General features: G+C 34.6%; 1 protein-coding gene across 1 annotated transcript; it reads right to left on the reverse strand.

Moving 5' to 3' along the window:
• Positions 1-248: 248 nt before the first annotated feature.
• Positions 249-19,003, reverse strand: LOC118277326 (glutathione synthetase). The gene is made up of 12 exons (XM_050696426.1): positions 18,651-19,003; positions 17,898-17,993; positions 17,535-17,651; positions 16,821-16,990; positions 12,473-12,622; positions 7,440-7,482; positions 6,519-6,689; positions 6,077-6,144; positions 3,683-3,904; positions 1,948-2,087; positions 1,347-1,425; positions 249-997 (listed from the first exon to the last, which is right to left on the reverse strand). The coding sequence occupies exons 1-12, from the start codon at positions 18,795-18,797 to the stop codon at positions 868-870; spliced, it is 1,533 nt and encodes a 510-aa protein (XP_050552383.1). The 5' UTR covers positions 18,798-19,003; the 3' UTR covers positions 249-867.
• Positions 19,004-19,757: the final 754 nt, after the last annotated feature.

Below are 19,757 nucleotides of genomic sequence, written 5' to 3' on the forward strand. Positions count from 1 at the left end.
AATTATTTAAATTATTATTTTATTCATTAAATTCATACTAAAAATATAAACTGGGGAAACTTTGGTATGTAAACAAGGAGACAATATAAATTTTCCATTATAATATAAGGAGTTTTAAAAGTATCTGCCACGACTTTAATGGGAGGTAGTGGTATGTTTGAAGATTACAATAGTAACTATAAGTTTATAGATTGAGTTTTTTTCATACAAACACGTGTTTTTGTTATAAAAGAGAAACCGTCACTGTCTTTGTTAATTTTCGTCGATTTTAACAGCAATTGTTTTTATTAAGGAATCGTGCGTATTTGAGAACCACGTTATGCAGAGTAGAGTCAATGTTTATTTAACTTCTTAATGTTTTCAAATTGAATTAACTGATCCGGGGTGACGAAATTCCTTCACTATTATAATCTTCAAACACAACACTACCTCCCATTAAAGCCGTGGCAGATAATTTTAGAACACCTTACACAATTTGGTATTTTTTGTAGTCAAATATTACTGTTGTATGTATGTTAAATTAAAATACTGAATAACAGTTAAATTTTCGTTTTGATAACCTGTATAACTAATCGCATTTTTCGCTATTTTATAATATTTGTGCCACATTAATAATAATTTTAATATAATGACACCAAAACTAATCGATACGAACTAGAGATGGGACATCTCTAGTTTAATATACAGAGTGTCCTCACAAATTGCAAAGTTATACAGGCTGTTGTTTTTACATATCGAAAACTTATACAGGTGTGTACATTTTTAAACAGAGTGTGTATTTTTTTGAAACTCAAAAAGTGTATATGCGAGGTGTATGTGTGTGTATAAAAATAAAATAAAATAATGTAATTTGTGTATAATATAGTATTACATGTCTACTAAGAAGGGAGAGTCTAAGGCCCCGAGACCGGCGGCTACTCCGCCTTCGTCGGCGTCCGCTAGCTTCGTGCGAAGCATGTGTCCTACCTGGCGATTGTGGAATATCTTCTCATTTGTTCTGAAATAATAAATAATAATTTACTTACAAATACTAGTTGAAAATTAATGTATTATTTAATATAAATCTCTTCTTACTTTTTCAAGAAAAGAAATTAAAACTAATAACTTCAAATATATGTTCAACCAAACTTCACGCCTGTCTCCCATGGGGGTAGGCAGAGATAATGGACCGCCAATTGCTACGACTCTTACATACCTCTTTTGCTATTTTATAATATGTGTGCTAATATTTAAAGTTACCTTGCTGGTCTAAGATCATGTTCAATAGGAATATAAACCATTATCCCGACGCCTGGCAATTGAATTGGAGATCACTATAAACGGAATGAATATTATAATAAACTCACCCAATAATAACGCCAAAAATGCCAAGTTCAGACACTAAGTCGACGACAGGGGGCGGCATCGTCGCACCGGGGCGATCATCTTGTACCGTAATATTAAATTTATTTAAATTAGCCTTGTACCTGATAATCCAATACCGGCGGCGGTTCAAATTTATTTTATTACAATTTCAAAATCTTACATGTTGATCAAACATAGATTAGATCAAACGTTGCCTCGCTAGGTTTTTCTCCCGTGTTTGCGTTTACAAACATAAAGTTCACATACACTTTACAAGAATATAACAAAGGCAGTACTAGTCAAATTCAATACCGAAAGTAACGATATTTTTTATGAACTTCGTATGAAATCCTATAATGAGTCATAGTTTTTGACGTAAATAAGACTTATTTCTAGAAATTAGGTAAGTAGTTCACCAAATTTATGAATGAGAATGTGATTATTATTTTATTGTATTTAATTATAATTTTATTGTATACATAATATAAGTGACAATCAGACTTATACAGTATTATAATTTATTTTTAACTTAAAACTAAGAGAAATATGAATTGTATTAGTTGTGACCAGTCATCGTCCCTATTTGTGGATCAAATAATAAACTTACGAGTGGTGGTAGGATTCTCTCCATGAGAATGTAAGCGGCTCGCTCCCGGCTGTGGCGCATGCGCTGTAGTGCCTCGCGGACTTCCGCGCCATATACATTATGGCCACCGCCTTCCCGCTGCGGCTTCAAAACGAACCTACAAATATAACAACATGCCTTTTAAACAAAATAAAATGGAAAATTTATTAACTTGTGCAACGTCATAGGCGTAGCCATGAGGGGGGGTTTGGGTGCATCCGCCTGTTTGGCTAAGTAAGAATATGATTATTACATATTACATAAATTGGTTTATTCACTCATGTATGAAGGACCCAGGTTATACCCATCAGGAAACACATTTCCGGCAAGGAGTTCCACTCCCTAGCAGTTCGCTACAAGGAAGCTTTTTTTATGTGCAACGTCACGCTTTTTATCCCCGAAGGGGTACGCAGAGGTGCACATTACGGCACGTAATGCCGCTATACAATGTACAACCACTTTTCACCATTTGTGTTTATAAGTCCCATGTAATAGGGGTGAGCCTATTGCCATATACTGGGCACAATTCCAGACTCCGTGGTACTACTGAGATATTTTCGAAAAGCCAAAAAAAGCCCAGTAATACTTTGCCCGACCCGGGAATTAAACCCGAGACCCCTTGCCCGGCAGTCGCACTAGCGACCACTCGACCAAAGAGGCACTGAGACACTAACTAGCTTCACTGACGGACAGACTGACAGACTATTGTTAATTCTTTTTCTTTGTTGACGTTTCAAAAATAGGTACCTGAGTATATGGTTTAATTGGAATAAATGACTTTGACTTCAAAGTAGTGCTACATTTAATTATTCTTTATTTTTTTGCATTTTACATTCAGAAACAAAGTAACGCGTTTAATTAAATCATCTAGCTTTGATTAAATATTCTAAGCATATAAATAACAATGGAAAATGTTAACGTTTTTAGACATGTGTGTAACTATGAAGCACTTGATGTAACGAATTTTATTGATCTGTATATACCTTAGTTTTGGTCAGTTTTGATTGTACGACAATCACTAAGTATACTGAAGTTTTGTCGTAAATCAAAACTGACCAAATTATATGCATCTAAGGTTTTGATGACTTGAATTTCTCATACAAAATTAACGACAAATTGTACTATGACGTCACAATACAACATCTCATATATTTTTTTTGTGTGTGTTCAAGGGGATTGAGAATGGTTTAGATCACTTGTCCGCCAATGTTTTTTAATTAATTTTTAAATAGTAGTTGATTTTATGTTTTACATTGGATCCGCCAATACCATCGCAGTGTCAAATATTTGACGTTAGAATTGTCATAAATTTGAATAATAATTTTCATCACAATGTCCACAATTTAGCTTATTAAAAAAAAATTAAAATTTTCAAATTATAATAGAAGGACAACGTCTGTCGGGTCCGCTAGTTTTTGAATGTATACTGCATAAGAATGTATACTACAGAACCAACTTGCACGGTTCTCTCACATTATCCTCATTTCATTGTCTGGACTTTCAGTGACTATGATAGTTTGTTTCGGCATTTTTTCTCAGAGTAGTCGGTTAGGAAAAGCCGGCCTCATCTAGCTATTTGAAATATTGACGTGTAAAAGTGTTATTTTATAACCTATTTACAGAAATAAATATCATTTATCATTTATAGGTATTTTTTTTTATTTACGTAATATTAACATTAACATTATGCATTGTAAAGAAAAATCGACTTACTTCTCGGCGTCTTTGAGTCCCATTTCGACTGCCCTCTCGCCGTTTTCGTCGAAGTCCAATGAATAGAGGCCGGTGAATATGTCCCGGACGCGGGACGTGCTGGGGCCGGACCCCATGAACTTCTCCAACACGCCTGGCGAGGCCAACGCTTGCTGAACCTTCTTCGTACCAGCCAACTGGTACTGAATCGACGGACATTTGATAGCCCTGGACAAAATAATAATAATATGTATATCGTCATGCCTTTTATCCCCGAAGGGGTAGGCAGAGGTGTTCATTACGACACGTAATGCCGCTATACAATGTACACCCACTTTTCACCATTGCTGCTATAAATCCCATGTAATAGGGGGTGAGCCTGTTGCCATACACTAGACACTATTCCAGGCTCCGTTCTACTACTTAGAAATTTTCGAAAAACCGAAAAAAAAACAGTAATACTTTGCCCGACCCGGGAATCGAACCCGAGACCCCTAGTCCGGCAGTCGCACTTGCAATTTTTAGGATAGCTCATTTACTGAGAAAGGCTAGGCTATTTCACGCTAGTGATAGTTAATACGAGCAGAGCGGGTGAAACCGCGCTATACGTGGATAAAATTTGTATGATCTTTAACAGGTAGGCTACTCTTTATTTTCTAGGATTTTCTTCAGCGCGTCCCATTCCCTCTGATTTTGGATGGGTACTGGGTAACCGGCTCGCTGTAGCCGATTGCCCAGACCGGTAGTACACTACGGCGAAGCCGGTACTGGACGATTGTACAATACAAAATAGTGACGATAATTATTACGTGGACCTTTTTTTTAAACGAGCTCTGACGTATTACAAGCTATCGTTTTCTTCTCCTCTAATAACAACAACATCTTCTGATTTAATTATTATGTTATCGGCTTACTCACGTAATGTTTTGACGAGGAACTCGACTAGTTTCAAGCCATGCTAGTAGCAGCGCGTACACATTGCCGCGTCGTGTCGCGGAATTCTGCTTATGAATATGAGCCTCTAGCATGGCTCGACATACTAGTCGAGTTCCTCGTCAAAACATTACGTGAGTAAGCCGATAACATAATAATTAATTTAGTATGTCTCACGAAAGTTACAATAACATCTTCTGATTTGTTTCATTTGCGGTATTTAAGACAGTCATTCCAACATTTCCTTGGGACGCGTCGGACTTCAGTGCCCTTCCGATGTTTTCATGCCAAATGTACGCCGCAACTGTGGGGATCCTGGTGCACAGGAGTTGCACCAGACGGTATTCCTAAGGATGAATGGCGGGCTTGAATCCCCAGGGTAAAATACAAGCGTATTGTTTCCTCGGCAAACTTGCAATGTATTTTTTTCTTTTTTTATGAAACACGGTAAACGGCAGACGGCATGACGTGGACCTGATTGTAAGCAATCGCCGCCGCCCGATGGAACACTTGATGACACCAGAGGCGTGCAAATGCGTTGCCGGCTTTTTGGGGGTAAGGAATTTAAGGGTTAAGTCAATAAAACATCAACATCTTCTGATTGGTTTCATTGCGGGGAAGGGACAGGCGGAATTTCCCCGGTAACCTCACTCACATAACGAAACACAACGCATGCGTTGTTTCACGTCGGTTGTCTGTGAGGCCGTGGTATCACTCCGGTCGAGCCGGCCCATTCGTGCCGAAGCATGGCTCTCCCACACAGCTATTGTTTAACTTGCAATGTATGTATTTATGTATGTATGTGTGTGAAGTGGAATCTTGCTACTGAATCCCCGCCGCCCATTTTAAGCAGGACAGGCGTTAGTATGCCGGTTTTAGCTTCGAGTTTGCTGTACGTTTAAAGTAATCGATACGAAATCGGGTTGGGGAGAATCTGCCTGGTTGGTTTATTCGAGCCGGCCAATAAAAGCGCCGAGTCGCGATTTTTTTCGAAATTCGTACTGAAGGGTCAGTACCCACAGAATATCAGTGTATCTTCAACCGATTGAGCTGAAATTCTATATACTCGTTTAGTGTGCATGGCAATAAAAGCTAAACTACGAAAAAGGATTTTGTAAAAGACTTTAATTTGTCTAACATTTTACCGGTTCACACCGATGGGCACCGATAGTGAAGACCGGCCCTAATGCTTAGTTCGCACTACCAATATTTTAGTCTAGTCTAGTAGCAAGTGCTTAAGTACACAAACATTTAATAGAATACTTTGTTGAATGCGAAGTTTTTAGAACAGTAGCGAGAGAGAGCTACTAAATACTTGCTATTTAAAATTGAAATGTGCGTTCAAAGGGTAAGGTTTATTTTCGTCTGAAGTTAATCGAGTATCGATGGGTGTCTATCTAATTGGTTGATTAAGACTAAAATATTAGCGTAGTGTGAACAAGGCATGAGTGAGTGTAAGCATAAGAAGACTTGTATACTTACAGAATAAGTTGTTTCTTGTCATTCAACGACGTTTCTTCAAAAATCTCATTTAACGTCTTCCTATGAATCTGCAACAAATTGAGAATAAATCTGTTAATTACATAGCAGATCACATAAACGTAAACAAAGAGTTAATTCCGTTAGGGAATCCCTTCCCTCGATTCCCGACCTCCCAATCAGGGGGTGAATAGAAAAAAATAAATATTAGGATTATTAGTTTGTTTTAGAGCTTGTTTTTGGAAAATCCGATTCCCCAACAACCCTTTTTTTTTGGTGATGTGGGAACAATCATCCAATGAGTTCTCCCGCCTTGAACAAAGCCCGACAGGGAGTTCAGACTACTGAGAAATTTTCGAAAAACCGAAAAAAGTCCAGCAATACTTTGGCCGACAGTCGCACTAGCAACCACTCGGCCAACGAGGCAGCCTTTAACAAAACTTACCATAATATCGGGCCTCTTCTCAGCAATCTCGAACTCATGGAACCTTTGGTCACAAATGTTGTATGACACCTCTTCGACTACGAAGAGTATCACCGCATCTGGTACGCCGAACAGATCGTACGCGTCAGTTATACCGGAACACAAGCCCGACAGAGCTTTATTCTCAGGCATCTGAAAAATAAATCAACATCAATGATAAAGAATCTTGTATACTCCGAAAATCGATAATTGTAGGTACTATTATTTAATTATATGGACCACTATTTAATTGAATTGTGTACATTATTGCCCGAATACTCAAACGCTACACAATTTTAAGACGCTCTCAAATGTAGTTCTGTCCCTATCAATCTATCTTTCTTTATAAAATAACAGAGATAATACGATATTTAAGTACGACTTAAAATTGAATAGCGTTTGAGTATTCAGGCGTATGCCTCATCTCCACTAGGAACATTTGTCGAGCGACATGTGTCCCCAGAGACATCGGGCAATGTCGGGCAACGTCGTGCGACATCGCCAGGACATTGTTGAAACTGTTCCTTGTCGCACAGTCAACAATGTCCGACATCGCCCAATGTCTCCACATGTCGCTTGACAAATGTTCCTAGTGGAAACGAAGCTTTAAAGATTGAAACCCAATCCGAAAAACGGTTTGAATATAAAATACATATTTTTATTGTAACTTTCGTGAGACATACTAAATTAATTATTATGTTATCGGTACTCCACACACAGTAGCAGTGCGACAATCACCGCTTCGTGTGTTGCGAAATACTGTTCATGAATATGAGCCTCTAGCATGGCTTGAAACTAGTCGAGTTCCTCGTCAAACCGTTACGTGAGTAACCCGATAACATAATAATTAAGACATATTTTTGTAATGAAAACATCAAAAATTAATTTGTTATTTCTACTTACATTTTTAATTAAGTCAGGATGTCCTAGCTGTCTCAGAATATAGCTGAAATAAAAAAAAAAACAAACTGATAAACAATATGATACACATAAACAATAAAACATGTAGTATCGTATGACGTCATCTTTGTCTCTGGTCATTGTTCCTTTCATACTTCAAGATCGAAATTAATTTGACAATTTATTACCAACATATATAATAAAATAAATATAATCGATCGATTGTTCGTTTCATTTCAATCGACTACTAAACTACGGAAATCATTTGAAAAGCAATTATTTCATGAATTGCATCATTCGTTTAACAAGAGACAAGAGTGACGTCATTTTGACAGTTACCAAGTCATGCGCACATACAAACAAATGTGATGAACATATTCATTACTCATTACTCTTCACAAACTAAACATCATGCTGAATTCTAAATTTAAAAGAAAAAGAAGAAAAAGAAAAGAAAAAAAGCTCTTTCTTCTTCTTTTTTTTATTTCTAAATTTAAATACTACAACTACACCTTCGTTATAGAAATAAAGATCCAGCCACGTCACAGAGGGCTTAGTACAAGTTTGGTTTACATTAAACGAGAGCGCGTCCGGCGCTCTGATTGGTTGGTTCATACGTGCTGGCCAATGTGTTTTTTAGTTCTCGTTTCCTTTTCGTTCAACGTAATGCAAACTCATACTAAGGGTACTGATGAAATAAGTCTTTTTATAAACGACCATAGATTTTAATCTTATTTAATTATTATAAAGCAAGCTACAGGCCGATATTAATATCCGATCTAAATCCAAAATCCCCTGGGGTTTTAGCAGAAATTCAATAAAACTAAATACTTAGATACTTTTTGATCTGAATCGAAAAATTTTGGTTCGTGATTCAGTTTTAATTTCGGCCGTAAATCAATAATAGGGTAGATGACTAATTTTTATTTGAATATCCGTCTTGTAGATTAATTTAAAACATTAGGCAAATATTTTTTATTTCCTTACGAAAAAAAAAAAATTCAACGGTTTTTTGATTTGAAATATCGCGTGACGTCACTTCTAGGTACTTTTTGTACGTAGAAATGACGTATCTAAACTTTGATTCGTTTTATCTAAGTATTGTTATCTTATAGGACAAAATAGAAATACGTGTCTAATATTTTTTCATTACCTAACTGAAGGACTAAATAGATTTTTAATTTTCATACCCCGTCATCATCCCTATTGTCTTGAATAGTTTTCATCCAATTTCGTACATTGGCCGTGTATCAAAAGCCTTATTAAAACGTTCTACTTATAACAAGCGTATGATTAAACAAAAAATACAAAATACAGTCAGATTAATGAATTATAACGTGCAAGAATGACGTGCAACAATTGAAAGTTCTATCACTAATACTACAAGCAAAGACCAAAGTATTTAAGCTTAGGAGGTACAGTAATAGAGCGAGCACATTTTTTTTTTTAAATCATTTCATAAAATAAGAGAAATGTCAAATTTGACGTTTGAAATTCAAACAGAAATATTGTCCATGTTACGGTTGCCAAACAAGAAAAAAAAAATTGTCTATGTTAAAAAAAAAACATGCTTGCAGTGCTGATACGTAAAAGTGAAATATAATATTCATAATATAATATAAAGGCAACTACGATAAACCAGATCTAAAATAAAATATAAAATACGTAAAATCACGCCTTTGACCCCTTTGGCAAGCAAGGTGCACGTTTAATGTAACACTCATTTTTTGTTGTTATGTTGAAGGGAACAATACAGGTTTCCAACCAATGCAACAGAGGATTCGAAAGTTAATAAAAAAATATTAAATTTTACTGGAGAAGAGTATCTCTCCAATGAGATACGAGCCATACCTTTTCGAGTACGAAAAGGCAAAAATATGTTGAGTACATTTACTCCTAAAATTAATAACTAATATCAATCGAAAAATCTCTGGGTAGTTCTATTGACACAAATTCAATAGAATTAATGTAAAAAATCGATCTTATTCTAAAAACAGAGTTTCGGGCTTGTGTAAATTAAAAAAAGTATGCAGGCAGTAGTTAGGTACCTAAGCATCATATTTAAGCATACCATGGGACAAAGAAGTAAGTTTATGTATGCATGTACACATAAAATAAAAGGTAAGATGTCAAACATTAAATAGATATAACAAACAAGTGACGAGATGAATTATGAGACAAACGATAAGATCAATAGTTTCAAGTCAAGTACCTATCATCACTACATAGGTACTATGAAACAGAGTCGCTTTCCGCCATGTATGTTTATATCTTAAAAACTACGTAACGGATTTTGATACGATTTTTTCAAATTGATAGAATGATTGAAGAGGAAGTTTTACATGTGTTATTATTACACCCCGTTTAACGCGTATTCATATTGTATCGTATTAGTTTTGTAGCAATTTAATAAAAAAAAAATAATCCTAGTTAAAATATTGTTGCTTTTTTCGACGTTTAAAAGAAAGTTACAACGATTAGCAATGAATTTGGTAAGATATAACATCGTGAGTAATAAAAACAAATGCAAGAAATGTGGGTTAAACTCTAAAAAACTTTTAAATCTCAATAGACAGTGAAATCGCGTAGATTACATAAAAAAGGAAAATGTAGAAACTGCGGTCGGGCAACGAACCATTGCTTGGTCAATCTATAGTTATTTTTTTTAAACTCAGTTGCTGAGTGTTGCTGTTTTAAAACAAACTAGTTGTATAGTCTGTATTAAAATTGCAAGTTATCGTTGATTTTACAACACCAGTGCGAGGGCAAACACTGGTGGTCTCTCTGTCTCTGTCCTCTCACTCACTCTTCATTGGTATTTTATACGATAAATGATACACTCAGGAAAGTCAGGTGCTTTCGCCTTTCCGATTCTTTGGGTTACTACTTATAGTAATTTTAGTTCAGTTAGGTTTTTGAGGGGAAAAGTCAATCATCAGATGACTCCTGCCGCCCTGGATGAGGCGAGAGGGAGTGTCAGACACCTGACTAAAAACCACCACATTCCAACTACCAAGGGTCCTGAATCCAATTCCGATCGATCGATCGTGTATCTAAACAAAATAAATCCAAAATATTTAAATCAAACGTTGATTTAATTTAAATCAACATTTAAAAAACGTTTGACAGCTAGTCTGTCAGTTCTGACATCTGTCATACAAACAAAAATGGCTACTTAAGAATGAATCAGCACTTTGTTTCATTACGTACATACTCATATTTAATCTTATGAGTAGTTGGTAATTAGTAAATAAGATAACAGACTACTATCTACACAAGATTTTGTTCATTACGAGCAGTAATGATACAATTATACACGATGTTAGGTAACCCATTGAAATATTTCTATGATTAAAGGAAAAGTCAAAATCTCAAGGCTTCTTTGAAGGGGGAATCATCCAATGACTTCTCCCGCCTTGGACGAGGCGAGAGGGAGTGTCAGACTCTTACTGAATAAAATCCACCCCGTTCCTACTCCTGTTTTTCGAGCTGGAGTCCTCTAGATCAGGCATCAGCCCTACTAGGCACCATCTGTGGTGGTCTGATGGCTATTCGAGGCCAAGAATTAGTCTTATAACTGTTTTCTTTTAGTTCTGCATTTATTATAATAGTAACGATTTAGCCTTTTAGCTGAATTCTTCCACCGTGACGTTTATTTCTCAAAAGAGGTTACATTTTAATAATTTCACTAATGCTCGTTTTACCCCTCCTAAATTTTTATGGTACCTCTAATAGTTTAGGGGACATTTAAAGACAATTTCGTTTTGACCAATCTATAAGTGACCCTTAACAGTAGGTACGACTGTACAAGGAGTCAGTTTATTATATGTGTTACGTCACTTTAAATAACTTTAATTAAGAGATCGTTTAGGAGTCATTGGTGAAAATTGCCCTAACTTCTTTTATACCGAGCTGCGAATTACAACGTAAAATTTTTTTAATCCCCATCATTAGTTACTTCTCATACATTACTTTATTTATTTTATTGGAGTAACTCAATATATTGTACCAAATAAAAATGTATGTAGTACTTTATGTTTTATAGTATTCGACGCTCTTTTTAGAATCGAAGGGATTTGGACTCCATTTATATTGAAATAGAGCAGCTTTTCCTTGAATTACAAACAAAAATTGTATAATTGTGTGTTAACATAAATTGTAAATAAAGGCTGAGTAGTGGATTTGTGGAAATGTGATGTTTGTAACATTAAACTGAACGCGAGAAACGTGACAATGAACAAAATGCCACGTCATGTGTGTTTACATATATTGAAATATTATTCTATCGATAACACAAATAAAAAAAGCACAAGGAAACGTTGTGATATAGACGACAATGTATCAAGTGAAATCTGTGCATGTGTGTACGAATGGAACATAGGTAAGCACCAAAACAAATTTTGAAAGATGTGTACCCTAGGCCATACCCAGCAAAGATTGGACAGAAATACACATTTCAATTACTGTTTACAATAACACAATCGTTCTCTTCAATAAATTAACTTACAATTTTGAAAATTAACGGATTTGAATAAACCGACAATGCAGGCGTGGACAGGTAACATCTCTCAAGTGTACGTGCCAGGGCAAAGGGATCAAAAGCTTACAATTCAAATAAATAAATACATGCACGTGGTCTGATGAGAGTCAACTAATATAATACTGCTTACCTAAATCTATATACGACTTAATATCTGGAAATCAATTAAATGCGTCATACAAATTACATCTAAGAAGCAGCATATATCTACCATGCCGGATCTGCCACCAATATGAAGCAAAGCGTAGAGTGCAACAAACAACGGAAGAATACGAAGATGTACGAAGATACACGAAGCACTAAGTGGTTGAGGATAGATGCAGCGTGCAAATAGAAGAAAAGAACAGCAGCCACATGAGAGATGTTGAGCTGTTTGGTGGAGGTAAGTGTCTGGGTACGCGGCAATTGTCAGTAGTCCAGTAAAGAGGCGATATGCCTTGCAAGGTCCGATTGCCGGGACCCAGACATTACCCACGCCGTGCAGCGGTGTCGGTACCGAGACATTGTTGGTAGAAACGACGTCATGGCTCCAAAGCTTGAGGCCACTGTGTTAAATTCCACTTGCTTGATTTTATTACTCTCCGTGTTCTGCATCAGGTAATCGGACCGGAAGAGACCGAGGCTGACCGACTGCAAATATTTAATTCTGTGAATTTCTGTCCAATCCACTCAAAGTTATATGAATACATGATGTTGATATAATTTATTCTTCATTTTCTCCGCGTTTGCACCGCCACCTTGTCATCTAATATTTACAAAAATATTCTAAGATAATTAAGACATAATTTCCAATTAATACATATTCTTAAAATAAAGCATTGTGACTTATTTAAAAAAACTCCGTACATACCACTGTTTTTTTTTAAATGTTGCAAATGCTCAAAAACTGTAATGCTGCTACAAAACACAGGACATGAGATGTTTTTTGTTTTTGTAAAAGAATAAGAAAGCGATAACTCCAATTATTATAATCACACTAGAATTTCTATAATAGATCTTTGAGGGGCATTACAGTTTTTGAGCTTGAATTACAATTACTAAAAAATTAGGTAAACAATAACTAATAACAGAAAATATCAAATTTAACTTCAAATAAACTTTTTAGTCTTCCATTTAACGCCGAAATCTAAAATTTCCTATGCAGCTTATAATTATGATTTATTCTCATAAATACCGTACCTAATCATTCCTTGCGAACATTAGAAACAAAACGGTTTGTGGTTTAGGAAAATGAATTATTTTCCTATTAGTTATCATTTCAATGTTTTACCCACATGACTAAACAATCAACAACAACATTAATTATTCATATGCAATAAAACTCATCAGTAATATCCTTAAAGATTTCATTTATTAAATGCATTATCCCTTTAGCTAAGATTTAAGGAAGGAAGCTATACGGAAGCTTTAATCATTGACTTAATTATAATATTATTTTCCCTTAAAAAACGTCCTGTTTATGCTGTGATTGACTAAATCTTCCTCATATTACGTTACCCATGATTCAATGGAAATGTTTAGGGTTTTACTTCAAAACAATAAACCGTGATTCAAGTCAAGTCAATGTTAATTGTTAATATATTCCATTCATATTATCCTCGTTTACGTAAACTTTCTCGTATGACTGTTGTTTATGTTTTTCCCATCACATCATACACCAACAACCTAAAAGCCACTGCAGACTTCTCACACGGAGAAGGTTTTTCCCATGGAAATAAATTATTTTACTCTACGTAAGTCAGAGGCGGATTAAGCCTAGAGAGCGTTAGAGGCAAGCACATCATAGGAGCCCCTATTTTTCTTCCGCCACTCTATAGGCAGTTGGGCATGTGCATCTCGCGTTACCCCTCTCCAACCTTACGCCCTAGACACTTGCCTAGTTTACCTTAGAGGTACATAATAGGCATGTTTCCTACTATTCAAATTCAATACTTTTTTCGAAACGTCAAAAACGATATTCTCTATGAACTTTGTATGAAATACTCTATTATGACGTCATCAGATTTTTACGTCAAATAGCAGACTTATTTCTAGAAATTTAGCTAGAAATAATACAAAATTAAGTAGTTCATCAAATATTTTTGACTATTTTTATATAGGTATCGAAACTTTGAAATAATTAATTTTTGACTGAGGGAACATCCCTATAGTTCCCTACACAAAACCCATTTCCGCCTATTTTATTTATTCGTCAATTTGTGTTACTGTATCTTTTCAAAATGTTTTGTATTGATAATAGATAGGTATACAAGCACCTAATGAAGACAATAGTCGGTAGTTGATATTAAAAGGAACAATATTGACAAGTAGGCATGTACTGTTACATTCTACGTTAAATATACAAGGCAGAACGTGGCATTATATACAGCAAAATTTACAAATACAGTTTCAATTTCAACTATAGTACTAACTACAGCCGGTTGTTTGTAAAAATCGTGCAATCGAAAATTTATTAAAAATATAATATCGCACCCTTAGAAAGAAAGTTTTTTTAAACGTTGCCCCACATTAGGATTTTCTCCTGTGTCGTGGGTGCGTTTACAAACATACAATTTCACATACACATGACACCCAGACCCGAAACAACAATTTGTGGATCACACAAAGAGTTGCTCCGTGCGGGAATCGAACCCGCTACACGTTGCGCGGCAGCCAGTTGCCTAGCCACCACGCCAACCGTGCAGTCAAAGTAACCGAATACTAAAACAGCAAGTTGTCCCACAAATTGCAGAAAGTCTCAGAAAATTATAGTATTGAATACATTTTAGTATATCTTTTCCGTATTCCATGACATAGATGATTTTTCCTACATTCATGGATTTGTTCTTTGGTTGTAGAGTATATTTTTTAACGCCAGTTTATGATATAATAATCGAATATTACGGAAATTTTGAATTAGACTTTCATTCTAAGGGTGTAATATATCCAATGGTTTCTGTCATTTTAATTTGAATCCCGAACACTGGGGGCCTACTCCGGTTCTCGAATGCGAAGTTTCGTTTAATCTTCGGCCGTAGAATGACTTGAAATAACGTTTTATTTTTAATTTCATATCAAAACCTAATTTATCTTCATTTCATTTGTTAATTTTTGTTCACGAAAGTTCGCAATAAATAGAATTGTAGTATGCAATCTGCGAAATTTTTTCGTTCGTTCGTTGAATTAGAGTAGGCCCCCAGTTTTGTTGATCAATTATTTAAGTTGGACTTAAATATCGCGCTATCTCTGTCACATTACAAAGCATATGTAGAGACAGAATTATTTTTGAGTGTCTTAAAATTGACGCGTGTATATTTCAATCGATCAATTAATATCTTAAATTAGATCGCCTTTTTTGATATTTATTGATATAAAATTTTAGTTTCAAATAAAGTTTTTTTTTTTTGTAAATGCAACAGATTTTTATCCAAACATCCGGTGTTATTATTAACAATAAGCTGGTTTCATTTGCTAGCTAGCTATCTATGACTATAACTTAAGCATAACGAATAATGTATACCATATCAAATTTAAATAAAGATTATTTGATTATAAAGTTATACATTGGCAACATTGGTCATTTTTTAGCGGGCAACAGGTTCAGTTGTCCGTAATTAAATAATTTAAACAATTAATTATATTACAATCATGCAATTTTAAACTAATAAATCTATAGAGCTGTAACAGCCACATTGAACTAAAATATCTAATTTTAGTGTTGCCCTACATAAAAAAAAAATATAATACTAGCAAAGTCTATGTTAAAAATTAGCACAATCTTGATTAAGAAACATTAAATTAGATCATTCTTTTTGACGTAGGAATGTACGCAATTATTCATTATTACTTTACATAACATTTTAGAAAATTGTGTACAGTCCTAGAGTCAAGTCAAAGTTATAAAATTTTAATTTTGCTTTTTTTTATTTGAATATAGGCAGTTAGTGTGTTAGTCACGATAATAAAAAGAACTAGAAATTGTCATACTTAGTGGTGGGTATCATAATTTTTATATAAATGCATTAAAATTTCGACTTGACTGTAATTTTTTTAATAAAATCACTTGGTGAGTTGTTTTTTATATTTTGGTCATATTTGATGGAATGCGATCCCTTCCTAATGTTCATAACGGATGTGACAGTACACTGCTGGACTATGGCCCTCTCAATATAAGAGGTTTTGTCATAATCGTCATGCTTTGCAGGCAAGTTTTGGAAATCACAAAATTATCAGAGAGCGCGAGTAATCCCGTAGTCGGCTCTCAACACAAGATGGATAAAGGACAATGTCTAATGTACCCTGACGCCACTACACGGCACTTCCAATTATAAAAACCAATTTTTCTGATACCAATCATAAATATTGAACAATTTCTAGTAATCTATGTATTAAACATAAATGACAGGCACAACTGAACGTATCGCCCGCCCGCTTTTGTTATTTTCAAGCAGAGTCTGTTCACTAGCCCCATTCACACATTATTATTAATATTATATACTCTATATAAATATTAATACTATTATAGTAATGTCCTTCACAAAGGTTAGGTACTGTTTATGTGCAAAACAGTTGTGTTACCATAACCAATTTATTGTATGTATTTACTCAATAGGCGCGGTTTGTTAGTTACTTAGAATATTTTAAAAATAACCGCGTCCTGTCTTATTATTTGCGACATCTGAACATTGTATGAAAATAAAATTTAAAACATCACATGCCTTAATATTTATATTGGGCATGTGAGCCTAATTAGCAACGATGCTTAGTTAATGTAATTAATGCGTGTAAAAAGACAGTAATATAATCAATTTTTCAAAAAAATGTGTGAATGTGGCTTTCTAGGAACGAGCTCCACGATCCTCTACCTCTGTATTTCTCTGGAAACGGGTCCAAGGTGTCCGAATCCTGACGCGATGCTGTTGATTTCCACCTGCTTCCAGGAGCAGTATGGGGTGTGCTTAGCACACTGGTTCTCGGTGTGTGGACAGCGTGATTCCAGCATAATGTCGGAGCGCAGCATCCCTAGTGATATTGGCTACGCCACACAGCACATTTTACATGACATTTGAACGCCGACAGTTAGTATGAACATGAGCGTGATACAAACATTGCCGCACATGCAAAAACGATTTTCTAACTCAAACGTTTTTTTTTTCATCTCTATTCAATCGTTTGTGCCTGTGTCAAGATCATATGAACATAACAGGAGTGTGATTGGTTTTCTTTACTAAAATAATTTTGATTTACCAGGGAATAAAGTCCCTTATTCAACGAAGCAGGGCTATTGATTCTCCATTTGGTTGTTACTTCTGCTAACTCGCATTTATATCTACTTAGGCACTGAGTCTCAACAAGATTTCGCACAGTGACAACATTTTACACTCATACTCATTTATAACTAGGACATCATCAAACCCAGTTACCGTTTTAAAATAAAACTTAATATGAGGGACTTAAGGCGCAAAGTCTGTTTTAAAACACATGTGTGTGAGTGTACACAAATTTAACAATTATATTAATCAGCAGCTACGTAAACCACACTCATGTTTTGTTCATAAAAGTAAATAATGATGAGTTACCTGTGTTATGCCCTCATTGCGTACTTTCACCCATATGTCATATAAGCTCTTCGTAAACTCATCAACTTGCAATGCATTTTGTAATGTATGCTCCAAGAATTCATCGTTATGCGCCACCTACGATTAAACAAACATTTTAAGTCACTTATAACATTGTATATCTCATTGATTTACATTAAAATGTTATTCAATACTTGTTTCATATAGTAAAAAAGAATTTTATTGTTTATTTTTATCCTTACATATTCAAAAATACAATGATGAAGTAGGTATATCGTAAAAAATGTGATTATTATTACATTTCGTGGTTGCTTTTTGCTTTACTATAAGAAATATAATAACAATAATATATGATACACATACCTTATGCATTAGTTCGTTTAGTATAGGCTGTAACTCAACAGCCTTCTCAAATTCCGTTTTTGGAAATGGCGATGGCAGTAACACGAATGGTGCAACCTGTAAAAAAAGTAAAAGTCAATATTTATTTTAATAAATGGGAGAAAAGTATTTTTATTGATCAAAAGTTAAGACAAAATATAGAACATACTCAATTTTAAAAAAATATTGTCATCTTGAGATATATTTATGGTACTTAATTAATTTTTTTTATTTCTAACAAACATTTAAAAAAAAAATTACTACAATATTCTATGGTATTTAAATTATTTTTCTTGTGATCTAAATTAGGAAATACTTGTATGCCATTGAAGTAACTACAAATAAATATTAAAGATACATTGTATTTAATGCATTATAAAAAAGAATAATAATTCAGTTTTCAGGTAGTTATTTAAGCAAGAATATTTAATACTATTATTTCATTTAACTGCTTACTATGAATATTTAGACTGTTTAGATTTATCAAGATTATATAGGTACCTCTTAGCAAAGAGTCTCATCTTAGAAGGTAACCATTGTGATTAAAAGATGCTATAAATAATGAGCTATAAAAATTTACAATCCCTATAAAGAATAAAACATTAGCTATAAAAACAATACCTCCATATGAATTCCATTTTATACAAAATTTTCAATACAAATTAGAAAACAGTGATGTATTTTTTAAATGAATGATGTAGTAAATGTTGTACATAAAAAAATAAATAATATAACCTGAATAACATCTTTGTTGAAATGCTTCTTATCTCTCATGGCTACTCCATGCATCAGACCCCAGTCTCTAGCCTTTTCTATCACGGTCACTAACGCTTTATGCTCAATGGGGAGCGGAATACACGATGCAAAGCGAGCTTGCGACATTTTGCAACACAGAAATATCACCAAATAAATATTTAAGACCAAATAAATTTAACGATTTCAAATGCACAACTGCTTTGCAGAGCGCTTGCTTCTATGCTTAAAGCTGAACGACGTTTAAGTAATTTTGAAGAATTTGTTGTATTATATAGTCTGCCTAATAGCTAATTCATCGTTGCATTCGGTTTTTTTGTGACAATGACGTTTGTTATTGTCAATTATGACAAATTTATGATGACAGTTGTCACTTGTCAAACCAGACAACAACAATCACATTCACATTAAATACTTCATAGATCATTCACTATTAGTATTTATTTGAATAGAACAGTATTATCAGAAACACATTATTGCATCTTAGTCATAGGCTGGACTGGCTGGGTCCTCGGTTGCAGTGGTGGAAATACAATATTAAGTGACAATTATCCCCTGTCGGGCACAGCAAATGTGGTACAAAATTTGTAGGAGAGAGGAAGAACGTGCTTATTTTCTGGCGGAAAAAATAACCAGCCTGTGTAAATTTGATTAAAATTTTGATTAGGTATGTCATGATTTTTCTAATGTTAAATATTTATAACCATAATTGCTTACTTTACTTAATTTCTTTTTTTTACGTTTTCTACTTTTTTTTTCTAGCATAATATGCTAGATATTATCTACAGTTTAGCCCTATGATGTGGTTGGCAACACTGTATATAGTCTATGGTATCTGTATATAATCTATGGTGTATATAGTCTATGGTACTGGTTTCTCTCCTCTCTCGGTTTCGACTCGCTCGACGGCTCGGCTCGACTTCCATTTTTGTTTTTGCTCGTTTGCTGAATGCTGTTGCTTGTTAGGTTTTTGTCTGTTGAAACTGGAAAGATAAGGCGCGTGGTGTCTTAAATTGAAAATTAACTGTTATAATCGAATCATGTCGTGATAAAAAGGAGTTGTGTTGTTGAAATATGAAGATTTTGTGG

The sequence above is a fragment of the Spodoptera frugiperda genome, chromosome 10 (assembly GCF_023101765.2).
Source record: "Spodoptera frugiperda isolate SF20-4 chromosome 10, AGI-APGP_CSIRO_Sfru_2.0, whole genome shotgun sequence".
Taxonomy (NCBI): Eukaryota; Metazoa; Arthropoda; class Insecta; order Lepidoptera; family Noctuidae; genus Spodoptera; species Spodoptera frugiperda.